Source organism: Drosophila hydei, unplaced genomic scaffold (genome assembly GCF_003285905.1).
Source record: "Drosophila hydei strain 15085-1641.00,03,60 unplaced genomic scaffold, DhydRS2 tig00000149-arrow-pilon, whole genome shotgun sequence".
Taxonomy (NCBI): Eukaryota; Metazoa; Arthropoda; class Insecta; order Diptera; family Drosophilidae; genus Drosophila; species Drosophila hydei.
The window spans coordinates 6,218,957-6,242,264 of record NW_022045678.1 but is presented as its reverse complement, the minus strand read 5'-3'; the positions used below and the strand labels follow the sequence as shown (position 1 = coordinate 6,242,264).

The 23,308-nt window shown below is 35.2% G+C and overlaps 4 protein-coding genes across 6 annotated transcripts; all 4 read right to left on the bottom strand.

Annotated features, from left to right (window-relative positions):
* Positions 1–141: 141 nt before the first annotated feature.
* LOC111594737 (vitelline membrane protein Vm34Ca) lies at positions 142–660 on the bottom strand. The gene has a single exon (XM_023308174.2). The coding sequence runs from the start codon at positions 584–586 to the stop codon at positions 221–223; it is 366 nt and encodes a 121-aa protein (XP_023163942.1). The 5' UTR covers positions 587–660; the 3' UTR covers positions 142–220.
* Positions 661–2,523: 1,863 nt separating this feature from the next.
* Positions 2,524–3,119, bottom strand: LOC111594748. Its single transcript, XM_023308196.2, has one exon. The coding sequence runs from the start codon at positions 3,046–3,048 to the stop codon at positions 2,557–2,559; it is 492 nt and encodes a 163-aa protein (XP_023163964.2). The 5' UTR covers positions 3,049–3,119; the 3' UTR covers positions 2,524–2,556.
* A 13,506-nt stretch (positions 3,120–16,625) lies between these two features.
* LOC111594785 (putative inorganic phosphate cotransporter) lies at positions 16,626–18,955 on the bottom strand. Its single transcript, XM_023308239.2, has 6 exons — positions 18,835–18,955; positions 18,581–18,774; positions 18,063–18,509; positions 17,598–17,973; positions 16,949–17,187; positions 16,626–16,873 (listed from the first exon to the last, which is right to left on the bottom strand). Exons 1-6 carry the CDS (start codon positions 18,881–18,883, stop codon positions 16,739–16,741), a joined length of 1,440 nt encoding a protein of 479 aa, XP_023164007.2. The 5' UTR covers positions 18,884–18,955; the 3' UTR covers positions 16,626–16,738.
* A 1,033-nt stretch (positions 18,956–19,988) lies between these two features.
* On the bottom strand, positions 19,989–22,035 carry LOC111594786 (sialin-like). 3 transcript variants are annotated; one of them, XM_023308240.2, is made up of 6 exons: positions 21,828–22,035; positions 21,571–21,755; positions 21,067–21,513; positions 20,632–21,007; positions 20,280–20,518; positions 20,000–20,194 (listed from the first exon to the last, which is right to left on the bottom strand). In XM_023308240.2, the coding sequence occupies exons 1-6, from the start codon at positions 21,862–21,864 to the stop codon at positions 20,024–20,026; spliced, it is 1,455 nt and encodes a 484-aa protein (XP_023164008.2). In that variant the 5' UTR covers positions 21,865–22,035; the 3' UTR covers positions 20,000–20,023. The 3 variants fall into 3 exon arrangements, with proteins under 3 accessions (XP_023164009.2, XP_023164008.2, XP_023164010.2); XM_023308241.2 differs by lacking the exons at positions 21,571–21,755; positions 21,828–22,035 and having other exon boundaries at positions 19,989–20,194; positions 21,067–21,272; positions 21,340–21,469; XM_023308242.2 differs by lacking the exon at positions 21,067–21,513 and having other exon boundaries at positions 20,001–20,194; positions 21,828–22,034.
* Positions 22,036–23,308: the final 1,273 nt, after the last annotated feature.

Here is a 23,308-nt window from a genome sequence, read left to right as displayed (position 1 = left end):
ATAATATATAATATAATATATAATATATAATATATATATATATATATATATATATATATTTATATATATATAGTATAATATATAGTTTTTAATTAAGGCCTCACTGGAAAACCTTTGCGCAAAGTAAATAAAATATTGTCATTTTCAGTTATGGAATCGTGATTTATTGTTTTGCTTTCGTAATTGGTGAAACAGACGTATTGTCTAGGGCTTTATTGCATTACCAACGTAGAGGGCGTGGAGCGTAGATAGGTGCGTATTGGGAGTAAGCACCAGCTGATCCATAGCTATTAGCGGGAGCACTGCATGGTACTGGGGCCAAGTTGGGCTGGCAGCTGAACAGATAGTTCTTGGGGCACGGCGGTGCGGGAATGGAGACGGGCGCCGAGTAGGCTGGAGCAGCGGGTGCAGCATAGGCTGGTGCAGCCGGAGCAGCTGGTCCGGCATATGCCTGGGGAGCGGGTGGAGCAGCTGGCTGGCCATAGCCGCCACCATACACGGAGCCCACCATCTTCTCTTCCTTATCGGCGGCGGCGACGGATGTGGCCAAAAGGCAGGCAATAGCCGCGAACACAAAGAATTTCATGTTTAGAGTTAATACGAGTTTTGGATTGTGAGCTGCACTTTGGCAATGGTGAACTGCGATATTGAGTGTAGCAAGCAAATGGGTTTATATAGCAGCCCACGGCTGGGGCCAACAGAAATGCTAAGCCAAGCATTGAGTAAGTTTTAAAACGCGCTGCGCTGATTCAGCTTTTTCCTTGTCAAAGAGAAAAAAACTATTCGACTTTTTATTAAATGTGTATTTGCGTGCATTTTTTTATATTCATTTGTTTTCTATTTCCGCTATTTAAGTATTACAAAATGTTTAAGTAGTTTATATTACCTCTGTGCCTTACTAATAAATCGTATTATTACTGTTTACCTTTATATAGAGGTGGAGAGGAACTTGAAACAGGAAACTGTTCTTGAGCTTAGGCTCTGTTCAATCTGGAAATAGAAAAACTTTCTAATGTGCGTTGTGCTCTATACGTCTATTAACTTCATTACGTATATCTATGTGTGTTCCTTTCCTATGGCAATCGGCTTTTAATATATATATATATAATATATATCTTTGACAAAGGCCAAGACGATTGACTTTATGAGAATTGATCTATGATAGATTACAAGAAAGTGGAATCTGTCTGATTCAAACTAATGAAATGGGTTTGATGAGGCTTTTGGAATTTAGCTAAGGTTTGATTGGTACCTACGCAGCTCATGTTACTGTTATGAAAATTGTTATCGAGATTGAATTATTATATCATATAGCTTCTATACAACAAATCGGCAACGAATTGATATCCACGAAATTGTTGTATATATAGTATTATAATAGAAGTTTGCATGTCGGTTATGAAGGTCAAAATGGATTTGATAATGGAAATTTTATGAACTATCGAATCAACTTGGCATCTGTCGGTATCCGATTGGGAGCCGCTGAGAGCGGACAATCGGAGAGACTACGAAGATGCCATTGCGAACTGTCTGGCTCAAAAAATATGAACCGTTCGAGGAGGTGGAAAAGCTTACAGACTTGTACAGGAAAATGTATCGAGCAAGCTTTGATGGAGGATTGAGGCTGACGTTACTCTGCGATCGAGCTTGGCCGCCCTTGAGGGGCTTCTTGCCGCAGCACTGAAGTTACCACACTGATCAGCGTATTAAATATTAACCCTTTGCACAACTACAATTGCAGAAGCAGCAAGGGTCGTAAGTAAAAATCAATGTTAACCTGACATTTTGTGCAGTACAGGCTTACCAACATTTCTTATACTTCAGAGTTTGCATGTGGGTCAAAGTCTTCTATTAACACTTTGCAATTGGAGCAGCAGTATCCACAAAAGTGTGCCGCACACAGTTACACACTTTCACACACGTGCTCACATACACACTTATCGGTGCAGCGGAGTTTGATTTTTCGCTTGCCATTGCATTTGCTGAGCTACTTGAAATATAATTTCGTATAAGAGTTCGAATATAAGTAGAGGTGGGTTGTATAGAATCAGAGTAGAAGAGAAATGCATGTGTTGAATATAGCTTGCATAGGGTAAAGGCCCATTGCTTTGCTAGAGCAATATTAAATAGAATATATCTAAAATATGGTAAAGAACATTTAGAATATATATGGAGAGATCTAATATATACCATTTGGATAAATCTAAAAATGTACACTAAGCCAAGATAAGGCATATTTTTATACCATTCCAAATGGAAAATCAAATTATAATGGTTCTGTTAAAGTGTATGTTAAAGGCAACAGGAGGCGTGGCAGACTCCATATATATATATTGAAACTTTTACTAACTTAATGAAAAATATTTTACTTGAAGATTACAAACTTTCAAATTTCAAAATGTTCTTTAATTTATAATGATCTTAAAATTACTACAAGTCATTTCTAATACCAGATCTATGGTATATAACATATACCTGTCAATCCTTTTAATTACTATATAACAATTTATTCCAGATCCTGCTCTTAGGGCTTCATTACAAAAAACTATTGGCCTTTCACTTTAAGCCTTTTATGAAGTATACAAAATTTTTCACTGTATTCGATTCAGTACCGCTTTGGTTATTAGTGATCGTGGGTCCATCCAATTCACCCACCAAAATGAGAGGATGGTTCGGATCGGTCTTCAAATGGCCTTTTAAGTCCACATCATTATCCATTTGAATTTCAATTTTATCCACATTCTGTTTAATCTTGCCCTCCTGATCGTTGTACTCCTCGCTGGCCAGCAGCTGTCCGTAGGCCTTCAGCAGATTATGCTCCTCAGATTTCTCTAGGAAATTCAGCAATTCTGTGATCGTCTTATCGTGCTTGTGTGCCTGCTGTGCACTGTAAGGCGGAGATTTTCGCGTTGAAAACTGCGCGCGATAACCTGATTTGTTGTCCAGCGGTGTTAGCCTTACGCGATACCAATGCTGATCTGTCGGATCCTGGCCAAGCAGCGCATACTCAAATTGTGAAGTGGGCGTGGTGTTGGGCATGGTGTCCATCTCCCCTAGTCGATCAGTGGTAACTACTAAGCTGTTATTGTAGCTGGTTGAGTTAGCCAACTGATCGGGTTTGTAGCTAGAATGATAGGTTGGATGGCTTAAATATTTACAAATTACGTTAGAGTACTCGAAGAGTATTGAACCATTAGACGCCCTACATATCTTGAGGATAGTCGGAGATAGTTGAAGATGATTACACTTGGCTAAAAATATGTTTGCTAATATAGAGAAATGCAGCTCAACATTTTTAATATCTTATACAAAGGCATTGACCCTACTAGATTTTTAAACTAATTTTCAACAGATAAACTAACGCACTAGATGGAGTATAAATGGGAATATCTAACAAATAGATACTTCCGATTATATAATTCAGGAACTGCAGGATGACTTCGTATCTATTGATTTACAGTAACTGCAATATACTCTATGATATAAGAAGAGTTTGACTTCCAAAATAATTTGAATTTTAGGTGGGAGTGTCTAACAATCATTGATCAAATCAAATAACCATTTTCGTATAATATTTCGTAATCGCCTTCAAAACTGTGCACTTACCCCAGTTGGTTGTAGCGGGGCTCGTCAAAGGGCAGCGTTAGAGCCAGGCCAACAGCCAGCAGTGTATAAACGATAGTGCTCAGTGTACGTTGATTGAACATGTTCCCAACTATTTGCTGACTGGTGCTCATTTGTGGCTTGTAGTTTGGCTTTTATAGCCACAGCATTAGATTCGGTTTACGGCATTCAATTTCAGTTGCGGGCTTCGAATTCGACGTGCAATGCGACTTGAAAATGAAGCTGCGACTATAAATATTTTTTGATTCTACAATGGAAATGCACAGATAAGACTCTGTTGTTTTTCTATAACATAAAATCCAGGTTTCGTCACGTTTGGAGCGACGGCATTTAGATTTAATTATGGACAAGCAACTGATCTACATTTTCCGTAACTGGAAGCTAAGCTATATAGAAATGCAGAAGGTTTTGCCATCAGAAACCCTATTAATGTAAAAACATAATTTGATTAATATTCATTTTATAAAATATATAAAAAAAATTTGGTAAAATAACTTGTATTGAATCAGATTTAATTGGAGGCTGGCGCAATTGAAGACGAGTAACTGACATTAAGAACATTAAAAAATGTTTCATATTTGCAATGTTCAAGTGCTAAGCTTTAATCTGTGGAGTTATATCATTCACAGCCAGAACCATCAAATGTTCGATGATTTGATATTCAGACTATCTACTCTGATGTAAGCTCATATTTATAGTTTTAGTTAGGTTAGGTTAGGCTGCGATCAGTTTTTTATACCCTGAAATCGGGGTATAATGGTTTTGTGCAAATGTATGTAAAAGGCAGAGGGAGGCGTGGCAGACACCATAAAGTACAGATATTCTTGCTCAGGACAAGTTGAGTCGATTGTCTATCTGTCCTTCTGTCTGTCCATTTGTCCTTATGTGTGAACGCGCCGCTCTCACCAACTATGAGAGCTAGAGACTTGAAATATTGATTTGTAGGTCCATGTATAATAATCAAATATTCCAGTTTTATTGTTATCGATAAAAAAAGATCAAAATGCAGTTATTTAATTATATATCGCATATATATCTTCGTTTGGCAATGTTGGTTCGAATCTTTTTTTGTTTTTTTTTTTTAATACTCGCTACAAAATATTAAAATACGCAGATAGGACTGGGATCCGGGTATCTCCTAGTCGAACACCCCATCTAGAGCTTTCTTAATTGTTTAATAAAGAAATTATCTTTTGGTGCATGCCTTGTTTTCGCATCTATCAAATCAAATCTTATCTTTTAAAACAAAGTTAATAATTTTAACCTAACGTGGAGTATTCGACCTCCACTCAACACAGCTTGTAAGACTTGTAAAGTGATCAGAAGCTTTTGTAAATGTTCCGTTAAGTTTTTAGTCAAGCACAAATAATATTCTAAGAGCAAAAATGCAAAAGACTTTGAGATGCAAGTGAAATTTGAACTTTTGACAACTTCTTGACTTGAATTGCATTTTATTAGAGGCTAACAATTGTTTGCTTCAGGAAATGCCACTTACCAACAGTCACTTCCGGTCCCCAAAAAAGGTTGAATAGAGCAAGTAACATTTATTGCTATCTCAGTCAGACGCATGCTCAATGCGAAGAAGAGCGTTGCCAACACCAATTTTGATATTATTATCAGTGAAATTGGCGACCTTTGCTAATGGTCTATGAGCGGGTGGTGATTGGGTGGCCTTTAACTAATAAACACAAAAATACTTTCACTTTAACTAGCCTGCGTACTATGCGCGTGCTCTCTCGCTCGCCATGACAGACGTGTTCTCTCTGTTTTTCTCTCTTTTTACTCTCGCTCTTTCTCTGTGTGCAGCTAGGCGCCAGCTCAGCTGTTGTTGTGGGCGACATTGCCATTTGCCTGTTGGCGTGCAAGCGTTTTGGCAATTTGCGCGCGCATTGACCAACACTGTCACACGCACGTATAACACACATACGCAATGTTGTCCATGAAGCAGCAGCAGAAGCAGGAGCAGCAGGAGCAGCAGCTGCAAAGCTCTATCGCCTCGACTCAGTTCGTTTGGCTTTTGGTTCGGGCAAAGTTTTTGCAAAATTCAGTAGACAATCTTTCTTCATTTCGTTAACACACACAGACACGCAGCACACTAAAAAAACTTGCTTCAAACCTTCAAGCAACAATAACTTAAAGTATAATCTAAAAAATAAATTAATAATAAATTAATAAAAGGTATATACATAAATACACACACACATATATATTTATATATATATATAAATAAATATATATATATATATTAAATACTAGTGCTTAAAGAGCTTAAACTGTGCATCTGTCTAACGGTCGTGTTTAATATTTAATTTTTATTAATCTTATTAATAACAATGCAATAAAAATAACTACAGATTGTGTGCACTTCCGAACAAACATATATACATATATTTGTATATATATTTAAAAATATTTTCTGCCGTACGCGTCCTCTGCGTATCCTTGCTGGGCTTCTGCTAGCCACGAATCGAGAGTACGTAAAAATAAAAAATGTATCTCTTATCAGTGAAGTTATGTGCAAATAAGCTGATAAAAAGCTATCAATTGTAGTGTCAACCAAATAGCATGAGTTTAGCCAGTTCTATCTCGACTCTAAGTCTGACCGTGAAATAGTTGTTTTATGTCGCTAAAGAAATTGGTTTTTATCATATGCATATTTATCCAGCTAACTATTGCTTATAGAGTAATTATTATTTACATGGCCTATACACAGTTTCCACTAATAATGACATTATAATTGATATATTCCCCTGTTTGTCAAGTAGCGAGGCATGTCAAGCACAACAAGTATTGAGCAGACTTTAATATTTAGCTATAGTAATTCAGATAAGTTATTTACACTTGTGTTAATTTAATTAAGTTAAGTTAATTAAGTTAATTTTAATTTATTTTTGCTTAATTTCCATATATCAATATTTTATATCTATCATTTTTCAATCAAAACATTGAATAAACGTTTTTTTTCTGAAATGCTGATTTTTTAGTTTTATTTATTAATTAATTTTGTTTCTTGGCTGTTAATATTTAATGTAATTTTTAAAAAATCTATCTATACTGTAAAAAAAGGTTTAATCTATATTTATATTTAATATACTATTCTGTATTATTATTTATTATAAGTAATTTTAGCGTGAATATTGAAACAATTTTAATATTTAATTTACAGTTTAATTTATTATATAATATTTAATTTTCAAGCAAATATTTGTAGTTCATTTTTTAATATATATATATATATATTTTTTTTTTAATATATATATATATATATATATAAAAAGTGTACTACAAATAGTTGCTCGAAAATATTAAAGATGTTTTGACTGGTAAACCATATTTATTTATATTATATTATTTTCAAATCAATCGCAAAAGCTTTAAAGATATTTTAAAATAATGTAATATAATTAAATATAATATTCCTGTCACAACTTCTTTAATTCGATTAGTTTTGGTGGTTTTTCATAGACTTTTCTAGTTTTTCTTCACATTTTATGTCTGGTGTTTTTATTTTTAATTAAAATAAATGTTTGGCTGATGTCGAGTATAGAATTTACGTAGCCTGCGTGTTCAAGTAGCGTGTAAAGTAATTTACCCACCCTGCAAAAGCTTCGTGGACGTTTAGTTTTAAGCAGAAAATAAATAAACAATCGCAAAAGACACGACCAAATGCCAAAAAGTCCTTCAAATGAGCTAAGTTGAGTTTCACTTCAGTTAGTATAGTAAAAAAAACAAATTGTAAGAGAAAAGTGAGAGAAGAATAGAAAATAGAAATTTTTACTTTCGTTTTTTGCTGCCCCAGACTTTCGCTGTTGCTGTTGTTGTTGCTTAGGTTAGGTTAGGACACATACATACAAATAGATGGATTGCCATGCATGTATGTCTCACACATAGGTGGGTCTAATACCTGTGTGTGAGTGTGTTTGGTGTCAAATCGTCCTTCAACCATATTTTACAGGGCAAACCTTTACTGCCTTCTAAGCAATTTTAAAAGTTAACCTTAATATTTACACTTGTTCACAAACTGAAAAGACCATATTAGCTTATGCAGTATTCGTCTGTCTGCTACTTATGTGTATTCTCACTTGATCATTATATTTGGATACGCTAACTGGGAGCGTGTTAAGCGAGCATTCAGTTTGTCTTATATTACAGTCGTGGTGTTATCAAAGTTATAGGGATCAAAATACAAGCTCGTGTGTCAAAAAGAGAAAAATATGAAACTTGTATAGCTTCGCCCATTGAGATACGTAAAATCACACAGAGCTATATTTGTCTCATTCTGTGCCATGTTCAGCAGGTGGATTACTGTGAATATATAACTGAATAACTTAAAATATGTAAATACATATGAAAGCAATCTCTATTATATGCACACCAACTTTATTTATCTATTTAGATATTTTTTTGTTTATCTTAAGTTAACAGATAGTGTGTCTAGCTTTCACAGTGAATACTTTTCTTATCTTATTATTATTTGGCTTCAAATTATTTTTACTGTCTTATATTTTTGTGGGTCACTTATTATTCTTCAATTCGAGCTGTATATATTTGTTTTAATTATTTAATTTGTTACTTTTCTTTTTACCATCCCTTAGCGAATGTGAGTGGGGGTCTATTGTTGTGTGTCTGTGGGAGAGGCTTGCAAATGTCCCATAAAAATATGGACCTGCTTGCTTGAAGACATAAATTGCTGTCTGTTGTTGCTGTTGCTTGTGGCTGTAATGAATATAAGGCGGATATTTAATTGTGTGTATTTTGTTTTTTATTGTACACACATACACAGCACAATTGCGATTTGGTCCAAATTTGCCTCAGCTCTTTCTTCTTGCTGTCAACAAGAAACTTGTTGAGGCAGCCAAAGCAAAAAAAATAAATATTTCAATTTTTGGCATGCGATAAAGAAGTCCAAAATTTTTAAGTACTTTTTTTGACTGGGGAGCATTTGACTTGTGATTTCTTGCTCAAATTTCAGTTGGCAACATTTTCTAGTTGCTTTTTTTATTTATTTTATTCTAGTAAAGCAACCAGTGTTTCCTATGAGATAAGCAGTTTGTGGAAAGAGGCTGATGCTGTGGGGTTGTTGGGCTGGATATCCAGGCACAAGGACACACGATTCTGGCTCTTACGAACTTGGCCAAGCGGCACGTACGAGAGCCAGATGATAATTTCGTTGAATATATACAAAGCAGCCTCTTGTCTATAGTCTGAACGGAGAGCCGTGTGACTTCATAGAACATAGGGGAGTGTTAAGCGTTGAGCTGCTATGCAAAACAGAATAAAGCTTCGACTCATGCAATCCGAATAGCTGAATGCATTAGCCTTAAGCTGCAATTAAAGAGTATTTTTGTGAATTTCATATGGAACTTTCGCAGTCGTCTTCTGAATTCTTAAAAATTAAGTAAGGAAATTTAAATGGGCATATACTGCTGTTTGTTAGCTTGTTGCTTTTCAAAAGAGGATTTAAATTCGTAGTTGAAGTTTAATATTTAAAGTATTTTTTGCTTTAAATCATTGTCAAAATATACGCAGAGAAGAGAAGGCCAGTAGTTACGAATATTTGTTTGTTTTATCAAAGCTCTTTTTTATTTAAGAATTATTTTGCATAGCCAATTAACTGTCCGAAAGTCAATTCACACAGTCAATGGATTGTTGAATAGTAAGCTGAGTCGTGTCTCAGATAAGCTGATTATTTGTTGTTTTCTCTTTTGAGAATGCTAAACATGGTCATAAGTAGGCGCTTTTATGGGCCTGGTCAATGCCAAAGCTGTAGCCAAAGGCCAACGCGTATTTCTTTCAAAGTCGTCATCGTGTGGGTGGGCGGTTGGGTTTTGTGGGTCGTGCCAAGCCCACAGGGCCCGTCCATATGTGTGGCCTTTCCAATGCCTAACTGTCTCAGCAGCAGTTAAAAGAAAGAAAATATCAGAAAAAAACGCACAAATCTAAGTAAATTCCTTGAAATGAGTTTTAAAAAATACAAGAAGGCCACCGCGTGCCAACTTTTCAAAAAAGTTCAAGTTAAGTGCAGCAACAGTAACAGAAACACCAGCAACAACAACTAGCACTTTGAATATACGCTTTGCTCAGCTATCAAGTTTTGTTGTTATAAACAAAAGTCGAGTACAACGCGAAGTCTCCCATAGGGAACGCTCTCTTAAAAGCCTTGCGCGCGCATTTCACAGAGGGAGAGACAGCGAGAGAGAGAGAGAGACATACACAGAGAGAGAAAAAGACAGACAGATTAAGAGAGAGATAGAGCACATCAAGACTCTTCCCACAGGAGCTGAGACGCAGCTGCTCGGGCATCTGGAATTAGTATACAAAACGCGAGCAAACGAGGCGCGTGCCACAGGCGGCAACAGCAGGAGCAGTACCAGGTGAAGCAGCGTCAATAAAAAGCGCGCAAGTGTTGTTGTTGAAAGTGAAAATTGTACTCGCTGGCCTTAAGAATTTGTTAAGCGTCCAATGTTGCGTATGCGTAATTTTGTATTTCTATTTCGTTCCCTTCGAATTTGAGCACACTGCGTGGTTACGCTATTTGCTAACTTGCCATTTGATCATCTGAATACAATTCAGATAGCGGATTCCGATTAACAACATCTTTTGAATTGATTATTATTCACTATATTAATTACAATATCTTACTTGAAATCTCAAACAATCTGATCTATAATATATATAATAAGTATATATTAGTAGAAGTTTTCAACAGACTTTTCCTTTATTCTCTTATTATAACATTTTTATTGTTTACTTATTGAGCTTCAAGGATGCTGCTGTCATGCCCTTTCATTGAATTGTGCTTAATTTTTAGATGTGTTTGCTTAACACAAACTTAGGTCTTTAAATCTTTTTAATATGGGATTTGCATACAGATCTGAAGGCTTCACTGACCCCCGATCTGTCTTTAAATTTTATTCTATTTGGTTAATTATTTGTGTCCGACTTCAACTTGTCAATAAAGTTTACTTTTGTTTGTATTGTGATTGTGATTTTGTTTGCGATTATATTTTTTTATTTCTTTCTCTCGTGCCTGAAACTGGATATTGGATATAGTATATTTACGTACATGCAAATTATGTGCTCTACAAGGCTTAACTACTAATAATACTGTAACTAATATAACAAAGCGGAAACTAAATCTTTCGGCAGCTATTTAATCGACGATGTCTTTGATAACAATTCGAAAACTTACTAGAAAAATAAAATGGAAAAACTAAAAAAAAAAACGCAGCTAACTGTAATTGTAAAACTGTGAAAAGTGCTATTAAATAAATTTTTCTGCTGACACACAAGAGTTGCGGCACCGAAAGGTCAGCCAAAAGAAAATGTGCATTACAAATTACGCCAACATACATTACGGGGGTAGCAGCAACAATAGCAACCACAGCAACAACAATAACTACAACGCCAGTAGCGAGGATAAAGCGCCGGAGGAGAACTTCAGTCAGCTTGATTTTGAATTGCGATTGCCACGCAGAAGCACCAAAGGCCCCAAAGTATCGAGCTTTAAAATTTTCATGTGCTGTTGCTATTTTATCGTCATTGTCTTGCTGATCTAAGAAAAGAAAATTCGAATCGAAACATTAAATATTCGCAAATGAGCAAATCGTAAACAGGTAAATTATTGTTGCCTACTTTATGGGGTCAGTGCAGAGAATATGTATAGCGTATACCCTGCATTTATTGGAAATAAGAATTCTGGGTATCACAGCTTAAAAAAACGTATCCGACACCAGCATATCTATTGTAGATCAGCATCAAAAGATTCGTCTGACTGTCATTATACCCACATCTAAACACATGAAATCTTAGCAGATAGTCCTTTCAATTTTTAATGCCAATTGATATCGATAGGGCATATATAATAATCAGCAACCCACGATCTGCTGAATATTAGAAAATCATCATTTGCTTATATACACAAATATTTCAAAAGTATTCCAATCCCCAACATTTTAGAGCAGAAAAATTCGATTGCATGCATAAGTGTGTTCATGAGAATTTCTGTGTTTTTAAATATGACTTATAAGTTGGAACATTTAAGAATCACGGCTTTCAATTAAATTTAGGCACGTTTGACCTAATGAAGCACCTGATAAGTATTCAAATTCGTGTGCGTATTAATGTGTCTTCTAATATCTTTCTATAATTATTCTTATACATTTTTGTTTTTCTATTGTACCCAGAATATGTTTCAACATCTTCGTAACAAAACACTAAATCATATAGTTAGCATAGAAAATTATGGGAACAGAAGAATAATCTAATTGAATTGTCTGTCAATAATTTATGTGTGTCTGAACGAATTGGGACAACCGATTTATGTGGTCTTTATATACAAATCAAGTCTTTATTGGACTTTCCCAATCTCCAATATTCAAAAGTTAGCACAAGTTTTTAGCCCACTGAGCTAAAAAGGAGTAAAGCATAGAGCAAATTTGTAAGCATTGCGAAAATGTTTTATATTTTATTTGTAATCATTAATCAACCATCCATGTAACATTAATTTCTTGTTTATAATGCATACTATAATTATATTTAAATAGTTTTTATTGCTTTCAAATTTTATGTGGTGTTTAACGAATGCCGCATTGGCTTTATTGAAATTAGTGTTAAATTGGTTTGTGCTGCAATATGCTAAAGCCACAATAAACATTCACACTCACACTGTGATAGGGACGTATTCAAATACGCACACTTACTCGTGCACACACATACGCACACACGCACACTGGCTACGCATACGTATCGTAGTTGCCTTTGCTTGTTTGCTCGCTGATTACTCATACGACGCGTGGCATAGTTTCATGAAAATTGATTTTACACTGTGACAAACAAAGTACAAAGTACAAAGCTTTCGCATTCACACACGCACACACATTCTCACACACACAAACATGCACACAAGCATAACACCTCTGCGTGGCTATGTGGAAGTGTGCATTTGGTCATTTGTTGTTGTTTCCACTTTCCAATTCACATTGCTGACCCACATGTCCGCTTCTTGTACTTGTTATTGTGTGGGAGGAATTTTATATTTTTTGGCTGGCATTTTGCAAAAATTATGACACTCGGCCATAAATATGGTTTGTCTGGAATTTTACTGTTTGCTGGAAATGAATTAATCATACAGACGCATACATTTTTAAAGCTTCATTAATTAATTTAGTGGTTCGAAAGCTTTCAATGTTTTATTACGGAAATTATATGACCGTGCAGTAAGTAAGTTTAAACTTACTATCAAAAACATATGTGTACAGGCGATTTCAGAGCTTTAGCATTGGAGACTTCAGAGCCTGGGCTTAGATATATGATGAATTATATAAAATGATTGTTGAAAATTCACAAACGTATATATTTAAATAACATAGTTATAATATATTTACTTACTTAGTATAATTCCACTTTAAAAATGTTGTTATTTTTATTTTTAAGGTTTTCTCATTTTAAAAGTTTATTTTTATATTTTTGGATCCAATATTACGTCAGTTTTGTTTTTGTGTTCTTATTGTTTACTTATAAAATACATTAAAATATAATATATATAATAATAAAAAAATAATAATAATATATTTATTGGCTCGGTACAGTGAAATGTGCACAAACCAATATTTTGGTTAGACTTTCCAGAGGAAAATACGAAAAAATGCTGCTTCACTTTTATGGAGGCTATAAATGCAATGTGCTCATAGCTCACATCATTTGTGACTGTGTGGGTGTTCGAGGGTGTGGGAGTTTGTGAATTGCTCTCGTAAATGCAAAAATGTTTGGTCATTGATATCAACGCATATTTATTTTTTATATTTTATTTTTATATTTTCAAATTTAATGGCCACCGTCAATATGCATTTCTCTTTCTTTATTTAAAAAGTTGTTTTATATTAACATCTTCAGTTTTAAATAGCACATGGCTGAAATTAATGTTTATTCAGAGTAAAGCCATTTAATCTGTGGACAAATAACGTAAAGAAAATGTGTCGAGGACATTCTATAAAAAAGCAATCCTGTCTAAGTAAATAAACTAAAACACAGAGTTGTCATATCGTGTCATAACATAGATCTATATTGGAGTTCCTCTGCTTAATGCTGCTGTGCATTAGCAACAATCAAATTTGTTGAATATAAATTTGGGTTGAGAAACTCTCAATTTATAAGAAAATCGCAATGTATAATATTTTAAATACTTACCAACTAATCAAAAGACAGAAGATAGTAAATACGTTCTGGTCGAGTGTGCCTGACATACATACATATACATATATATGTATATATTATCTTAAGTTATATATCTATCTTATGTAAAGGTTAAACTGAAAGTAAGAAAGGATTCGAACTCGCTTCTTCAAAGTCAAATAGCACGTTTGTCACTAACGCAAGTTTCTTAATTAATGAAAATTATCTGCAATTCTACATCTACTTAAAATTTGGAAAAATTTTTTAATCGATTTCCTTACCAGCTACACAGACTAAGATAAGTCGATTCAAATCTTTGTCCTGGACATGAATATATACACTAAAATGTCTGCCACGCCTTCTTTTGCGTGTTACATAATACATACAAAATCAATTTACACTGAATTCTGATTTCCAATAGATTCCGGATACATACCAAATAAAAGCATATTCTTCTATCAGAAATACAAACATTCTAACTGTAACATAAACACACCTTTATGTATGTATACATATGTTTTCGGTTAACCCGTTATTCATTGACAAATGTATTGTTGTCATTATTATTATTATCATAATAATAATAATAGCTAGTTGCTGTTGTCGCTTGTGTTATCGGCGCTCACGCATGCAGCTACAATAAATTATACGGAATTGCCACTAAGTTTGAGCAGTTTTAGGGGTTTTATGCATAATAACATTGACGTCCACTTTCAATATATTAATTGCCTTATTTTTTAATTTCAGCTTCACGGAAGTCTCCAGATTTATAGTCTACTCAACTTAATGCACAGCTTAAAAAATTACTTCAGTGTCTATTTCAATATATTTGTATATAATATACACATATATAATTATCTGTGCGTGTTTTAGATATCAGATTTAAACATTAATCCTATGCTATTACCTGTAGCAAAATTATACAAATGATAAAGTGTTGTGCGTAGTATGAAGTAGTGTTTTTAAAGTGTTTTAAAATGATAAATCTTACATTGCACCTGAGCGAGAAAATAAAATCGGATAGGAATGTAGTGAAAGTGGAATAAGAAACTAGGGTAAGTTTAAAATCCACTTTATTAACTGTCAATATTATTATTTTTATATTATAGCTTTAATGAATATTTCCTCAAAAATAGTGGTTTGTTCCAATAAATGATTTTATATCGGAAAAATAATTAATTTATAATATCCAATATCCCCTGTTATCTAAATTTCTTTTTATATATATTATATTTTATATATGTGTTAATAATGAACTGAGAGTGAATTTCATTATACGCCTAAAAGTCTGTCTGTCTCCAATTTATAATATATAACAAAACTTCTATAAAACATTAGACTGATACGCCTTTTTACTAATAATGTTATGTAGTATTAGTAATATAAAAGTAAACTCTAATCGGCTAAAGTTGACTGTAACATTTAAAAACGTATGCCACAAGATTGTTAAAGCTTCGGCGCTTCGAAGATTATAGTTATTTTCGTTTGGTTTTTTTATTAGTGATAAGTTTTTATTGAAATATACCACGTACTCAATTGTATTTAAACATTTACGCTAGCCGTAGATGAATATCACGTATGCTCTATTGCTACTCTAGAATTTTATTGGTCCCCGTAGCGTTTAAAAGACAATTCCCTTACGAAGTTCATATAAATCTTGTTTTCGTAGCTAAGATTTCATACAATAGAAATATGTCTGAATTTTATATCATTTATTTTGAGTGCTGTCAATGGGGGCATATATGCAATGCATTTATATGAAGCTGCGAGCAGCGAACATCATCTATATTTACCAAATATCAATATTTAATGTCACGCAAATTGTCAAAATGTTGACAGAAATACAGCTGAAAATGTCCAAAGTAAAGCAAACAAAAAGTTGCCAGCACAAATCATAGACAGTCAACAGTTCTTCGAATGTGCGTGCAAGTGTGTGTGAGGGTGAGTGTGAGCCCGAGTGTGAGTGTATGTGTGTGTTGGTGTTTAGCAGGCTATTTACGCTTTAAGCTTGCTTGTGTGAGTCTTTGTCCTTTCGGCCTGTAGTCCTTGTCAATCGCATAAACGATTTTAAGCATGTCGGGGTAATTGTTTTATGGCACTCGCAGGACACACAAAAGCAAATCAAAAGCCATACTTCTCTAAATTTATGAATTTTCAATTCATTTAATTTTTAATTCGAGTTTAATTGAAACTATCAATTCAAAAGAGTATATTTGATATCTGTCAATGCTTTTGCTTGTCCGTCCGTCCGTAATTGAAACTTGAGTAAGCGCAACCGGACAGCCTTCAAATGCATAAGACGAATCTCTAGTGAGCTTATATTCCAAATCTGGCTTGCGTTCATGTGAGCAGTTGGTCGAACGAACAGACGAATAGCCACACCGACAGTGCCCAAAACAATTCGTGTCATATGCATTCGAGGGCTTCCCGACTGCTATTCCTCTAGCTTCAATATCAAGCCATAGCCAACCCAAAATGAATTATCTGTGTTTGCGATTAGCCCACCCCTAATAGTTCTGTTATGTATATATCGAAAATTATTTATTTTTAATCACTATCGAAAAATTTTGCTGTATTTTGTAGTGTTATATAAAATTCAGTTAATATCACTGTCGAATTGTTTCATAACTTTTAGAGACACGATTTATAATGATGGCCCATACAGCACTTAAATTCATAGCTCTGCGATGAATAATACGGAGAATGCGGGGAGAATAGACGTTGTACTAGAAACTAATTAGAGAATATATTAATTATCTGTAAATTTGTCTTCAGAAATTATGCTGCATTACCACTGTATCTCCCTTTCGTACAAATATGGTCATCTCTTATACGCACATTCAAAAAGGTACATGGATAGGTACGTATTATTCTTTTCTTTTTGGTCTTCGTCTGTACGGTTCTGATTTTGTGTATTCATGGAGAACTAACTCTTTATTGGTTAAGCTTGTTTCGATTGGTAATTGGGATCGTATGGCTGTACATCAGCTGAACCCCATATCCAAAATATGATTCCCGATAGAACCAATATAACTAAGCCCAACCAAAATACTCCATGCCATTGACTCTCTGTAGCCTGCATTGTATTAATCATGCGGAAAAACAATGTATCAACTTTTAAATTATTGAATTTAAATTCACTACAACTCACCTGTGGTGTCATCAATCCGACAATAGGGGGTGCGGCCAAGCCAGCCAACGAGCCAAGTCCATTGCATATGGCGTTCAGCGTGCCTGAAAAAGTAGGAGACATATCCATCGGAGATAATTTTTGGCCTGCATAGTATCCACCCATTGTAAACATGGCGAGCACAAACACTACAACAACCACTTTGTCGTTGCAGCCTGAATAAGAGGCTATGACTGTTAAGGCTCCAGGTCCCAAGGCACCTATATTAAAGACATTAAAAATATGTATGTGTATCTTTGCGTTTAATATTTTCCATACTTCTATCTAGCATTATAAAATAGACAAAGCTAGAACTAGAACCAATGTCTTCTACCTTTTTAAGCTTGAAATAAAAAATGGAAAGAATCCCTCGGCAACAAGCGTCGCCTCTACCAAGTCAAAATTGTGTAAAACATCAACCATAAAACGGAAATAGTTATCGATAATTTGAAACAATTATAAGCGCGTACCGGAATTATAATAAAATACAAGAAAAGCCATTCATAGATACATAAGTACGGACGGACGTATAGGGCGGGATTAAGTCCGCTATTGATGCTGCAAACATAGTTCCGCCTCAATCTACACACTTTAATACTCATTTTAATAAAACCATTTTATAGTGACTCACCAATAAAGTTGAATAGTTTTCGTTCTAAGTTTAACGACATTTTCCCCGTGCGTACTAGCCAATCGGATAAAATGCCACAGCAAATAGAGCTAATAAACATCGCAATGAATGGGAGAGAGGTCATGATGCCATTGGAACGTATGGAAAGGCCAAGAACGTCGGCCATAAACTTCGGTAGGCAAGTGATCATTACAAAGTAGCCCCAGTCATGTCCTATCTGACCTAGAATCGCTGCGATCAATGGAACATTAAGCAACATTTTCTTCCAGGGTATTGGCGGCTTATCATTTTTCATTGGTATTTCTTCCTCTAGATATGCCTTCTCCTTCAACCGAATGCAGGGATGTTTTGAAGGATTACTATAGCATATTAAGAGCTGCAAGATACAAGCATGAAATATTATAGGGGCAAGCCCACCCATTGGGCTTCGTAGCATATACGTATGTTAGAAAATGAAATACTCACAAATAGTAGTACCCATAATATAGTGCCTGCACCAAAAATATAGAGGCATGCGGACCAGTGCATATAATAAAGCATGAAACCGGAGCCAAGGTTGCTAGCGACCGTACCTGCGGTCACTCCGCTGTAGCAGATAGTGCTCAATGTACCCCGCTCCTTTTTAGGTACCCAATGGGAGAGTAATGTAGTCACAGATGGAAAAAGAGGTCCTTGTGCCAGACCCATTATAATACGCACTGCTACCAAGCCCCATTGGTGACCAACAGTAATGGCAAAGGGGGTGGCAAGGGTGCAAATGGCGGAGATTAACATACAGATGCCCAAGACCCATTTGGCTCCGAATCGGTCAGCTAATATGCCACCGGGCAGATGGGTTATTAAGTAGCCAATGTAAAAGCTACCTAATATAAACCCTTGCAGCTCCTCAGACCATTTGTACCTTTTGGAGTACTATGGTCACAGAGGGAATATGCCCAGGTTTAAAAGTGAACCAATAAATAACAAAAATTTCGTCCACTTACATCTGCTTCGCCCGTACTAGTGACTTTAGCTTCTCCCGGACACACTCCGGTGCTCGTACCATTCACACTGACACGCGACTTAGGCACAACAAGCTCGGTGATTACGTGAGAAATTGAGACACGATTTGTATATGCAAACATTAAAGCTAAAAATCCCATCAAAGCGACCACAACACGTTGTGGAATTAGGCATCCTGGTCGTGCGTGAGGAATAACTCGAATATATATTTTAGCTGAAGTATATTTGCTCTTACCTTGACTGCACTTGCGTCCCCACTCTGTTCGTTTATCTTCTTTTTCCATTTAAAATGTAAAAGATTAATACTCATCTAATATAAGAAAAATTTAAAATTTTTATTATTTTTTTTGATGTTTTTTTGCAGTAATTTTGTTAGTAAATGTAAAATTTTACGCCTTAAAATGACAAAGTACTACATATATAAAATATAAAAGTTTTTATAATGACAGATAACATAAGCATACTACTTCTATTACAATTTTATTCCAAACCAAATATCACAATATCAGTAGCACAATTCTGAATTCGGGTATCTGCTTTGCATAATGATGAAATCATCAGCCTAAAATGCAAAATTTTGCATTGATAAAACGATATTACAGCCATTAAGGCTGACTATCACGTGACCTCCACATTTTATCATGTATTTATAAGTTAAGCTAAAGGTAATATTAAACAAGTAAGAAAACTCTAGTAGACGGTGCCCGACTAGGAGATACCCTGACCCCAGTCCTGTCTGGCCTGCCACGCCTCCTTCTGCCTGATACAAATTTTAACAAAACCATTTTACCGTGATTTACCAGTTTCAAAGGGTTCAGGGTATAAATATACTAAGTTTCGCAACAACAAATTTCTATATATATATATATATATATATATATATATATATATATATATATATATATATATATATATATATATATATATTTATAGATGTAAATAAAGTTATATAAATTTATGCAGGCACAGATACATTGTCATTTTCTTAACAGCCATGGGACTGAGTTATGTGCTATCGCAATGCAGGTTAACATTATGACGGCAGTGTGACGCGTAGTTTGAGGTATGTGCGCTTCAGTGCGTTAATTAAGTAATTTTGTGCCGCCCACCTGTCTGGTCACGCTGACCCACCGACCACGAACACACATACACCTGTCTGCTATCGATCTGTGAGGCTCGTGACACCTTTACAGAAAGGAAAAAAAGGAAAAACCAACGTCCAATCGATGATTACTTAAACGTTTCTTTATAGCCAAAATAATAAAAAGGTATACGAAAGCTTAATTATTATAGTCGTGAAAGGACGGACCAAGAGATTTTATACTTCATACATTAAAAAGCAGTTTCGTCATGTTACATAGCTTTATACAAATCGCATCTATTTGCAAAGCGTATAAAATGAGTCTACAAGTATAAATTTGAAATTATGCAAATACGTCCAACGGTATGTGAGATTTAGTGCGCCTCCTTATCCTTTGGGCTCTTGGATCGTAGGCCTGGAGATCGGAAGAGCCCCACAGCGCAAATACTATGGCAGAAGAGACCGAGATAGCAAAGCTTAACCAGAATACATATCGCCATTGTCCCGTTGTCCTCTGCAATAAAATAGTTATATGATTATATGGCTCTCTATCTCGTTCTATATAAGAAGTAACTAAATTATCGACATATTCGACTTACATCGGGTGTCATAATACCAATAATGGAAGGACATAGCAAACCGGAAACTGCACCCGCTCCATTACAGATGGCCGTAAGAATTCCCGCATAAGTGGGGGACATGTCAATAGGTGTCAGCTTTTGGCCAGCATAGAATGGACCCATCATAAACATTGAAAGTGTGAAAAATAGCACAGCCAAACTCTTGCGGCATTCGACATACGAGGCTATGACCATGAACGCTCCAGGTCCAAAGGCGCCTAAGTGCATAAAATTATTATATAAAAAATTATTATATATAAAATTATTATATATAATTATATTCGCTCTAATAAAAATCTCGACCATGCGAGACCATGTACGTTAGACTCACTGATGAACGTGAATACTTTTCGTTCCACAGTGATCGACATTGTTCCTGTGCGTATTAGCCAATCGGCCAGAAAGCCACAAATGAGCGAACTAAACCACAATGCAACAAATGGCAAGGAGGTCCAAAGGCCATTGGAGAGTATTGAAAACTGCAGGACATCGGCCATATATTTGGGCAGGTAACTGACGATCAGGCAGAAAGCCCAGTCGTGACCTATTTGGGAAATGGCTAATGCAATTAATGCCTTACTGAATAATATTTTATGCCACGGAATTGTCAGACTTTCTGTCTGCATTGATATATGCTTCTTAAGATAATCCTTCTCCCCTTTTCTGATGCATAGATGCTTGTCTGGTGTGCTTGCGCATATTAAGATCTGCATTAAAAGTCATAAATGTGGAAGTGGGATTAGGATGTAGATATATTAATACTAACAAATACGATCATCCAGCAGAAAGTGGCAGCACCAAAAATGATGAGACAGAGCGCCCAGGTAAAGTAATGTATAATGAAACCAGAGCCAAGGTTGCTAGCAACGATACCGACGCTAACTCCACTGTAACATAAGGCGCCTAATGTTGAGCGCTCTTTCGGTGGCACCCAATGGGACAGTAGTGAAGCCAGAGCCGGAAAAAGTGGCCCTTGTGCCATTCCCATTAAAATACGGATTATTATCAGACTTGATTGGTTGAACAAATTTATTGTTACCGGAGTGAATATAGTGCACAGGGCGGAGAGTAACAAAGAGATACTCAAGACCCATTTGGATCCAAATTTGTCAGACAATACGCCACCAGGGACGTGAGCGATTAAGTAACCGATAAAGAAACTGCCCAAAATGAAGCCCTGATGCTCCTCAGACCAGTCTTGTTTATTTCTATCCTATGATCGTGTCGTCTTTAATATATAATGCAGCGTAATAATATTGACTTAACGTACTTGCATTTTTTCCTTGGTCAGATCTGATTCCGGGGGACAAATTCCGCTGCTTTTCGAATCCGTACGATTTTTGGGTACAGCCAGCTCGATGATAACAAATGCGATTGAGACACGATTTGTAAAAGCGCAGACTAGCGCAAAGAATCCCATGGTAGTGACAACAATGCGCATCGGTAAGAAACAGACTATCCGGGAGGGGGCGTGGTCAAACATAATAAAATATTTTCACAAACAAATTAGCTGTTGTTGGTATTTACCTTTTGTGAACCTTTTTTGCCAAATGGGTTGGTCCATGGTATTTTATGCTGTTCTCCTATAATAAATCTACGTAGTATACATAATTTTGTTTAAATTTATCTCAAAGAATAACTGCAATGTGCGTTTTTGTTTTTTTTTTTGAAGCAAAAGTGGTCAAAGAAAATAAAAATATCCATTTAGCTTAGCCTTTTCGTAATTATGTCAGACGTATTTGACAATTGGGGTTTAACACAATATATATTTATGTCTAGAGGATAAACAAAGCAAATTTTTATGTTTAATCACAATGTTTAACTGAAGCTCTATAACGTGTGAGATCTGCCAATTGGTCTTGCTCTCTCTGGCTTAGGTGATAATTGTGAATCTTAAATTATAATGGCAAGTGGAAGTAACTTTGTGATATCAAAAAGACATCAATAAGCGTATCATTTATAGCTGCTATAGACCCGAAATCAGCTAAGTTGCATTAGCGCTAATCGCTATTCAGCTGGCGCCTTTTCATTACTTATGCAACATTTGTTGTTGTATCGATTTTTCTAACATAAAATTTGGGACATATATATATATATTATCCTTCTTGGTGTTAGAATTGGGTGAAATATCTAGCGGCTATCCACCACCATTTCTTCTGAAATATATATATACATTTTGATGAATTGAATATTTCGATTCTAGCGGTTTGCCACGTGCCTGTGGGCTCAGATATATCATCTATATGTTTTTGGGTGCGGGTTATACTTGCAGGTATATTTTTTAAATTTCTCTAACACCAATAGCGCTCACTATATATTTACATTTTTAAAAAACACTATATAGAGAAATCGGAATAGCCACGCCCTGAGTTGGCGTCAACGAATCACGTTCAGTACGACGAGCAGAGTCAGTAGTTTTGTGGGTCTCTGTAAAGCACGCGCGGATCTAGTTTGTTTTAAATAATCGATGGCTTTTCCCGTTTAAATTTAAACGATTAAAACATTATTAAAGTTCAGTTATTGAATCATATCTTGTACAGCTTAGGAGTTTAATTTTTTTAAATTTACTTTCAGTTTCATGTATTTATTCTACTAATTTGATGTTTGCTTTATTTCGGGCGCAGCTTAAAATGTATCCAAATTATTCAAATTGAAGTTCAGTTGTAATTATTACCAATATCTGAGAGAGTTTGCATTTTTCCTAAGCTATCAACATATTCCAATAGAAAGATTCCATGCGGAAAATTTGATTAAAATAGTTAAAGTAGCATAAAATTATTATGCAATTTTCCTATAAATGTGCACACATAAGAATAGCAATTGCGATTGAATCGTGTTTAAATTGTCAGGTGTTAATTAGCTAATTTGCAACCGGTGAAAGCTTAGAAATAGTTTATTTGAATATTGTCCTGAGCTTGAAAATTGTGATAGCTAGAGATAGTTAGTATATTAGCTTAGTATGTCATTTTGAAGTTATTCGTTTCACGGATTTTTCCACTTTTCGGATT

Bases quoted from the DNA above. Each gene is read 5' to 3' on its own strand.
- LOC111594737 (XM_023308174.2), bottom strand. From the start codon at position 586: ATGAAATTCTTTGTGTTCGCGGCTATTGCCTGCCTTTTGGCCACATCC.
- LOC111594748 (XM_023308196.2), bottom strand. From the start codon at position 3,048: ATGGACACCATGCCCAACACCACGCCCACTTCACAATTTGAGTATGCG.
- LOC111594785 (XM_023308239.2), bottom strand. From the start codon at position 18,883: ATGGAAAAAGAAGATAAACGAACAGAGTGGGGACGCAAGTGCAGTCAA. The intron at 18,775-18,834 runs GTAAGAGCAAAT...ACGCACGACCAG, and splicing joins GGGACGCAAGTGCAGTCAAG to GATGCCTAATTCCACAACGT. The intron at 17,188-17,597 runs GTGAGTCACTAT...TCTTTAATATAG, and splicing joins AAAACTATTCAACTTTATTG to GTGCCTTGGGACCTGGAGCC.
- LOC111594786 (XM_023308240.2), bottom strand. From the start codon at position 21,864: ATGGACCAACCCATTTGGCAAAAAAGGTTCACAAAAG. The intron at 21,008-21,066 runs GTTAGTATTAAT...CTTTTAATGCAG, and splicing joins TCTGCTGGATGATCGTATTT to ATCTTAATATGCGCAAGCAC. The intron at 20,519-20,631 runs GTGAGTCTAACG...TTATGCACTTAG, and splicing joins AAAAGTATTCACGTTCATCA to GCGCCTTTGGACCTGGAGCG.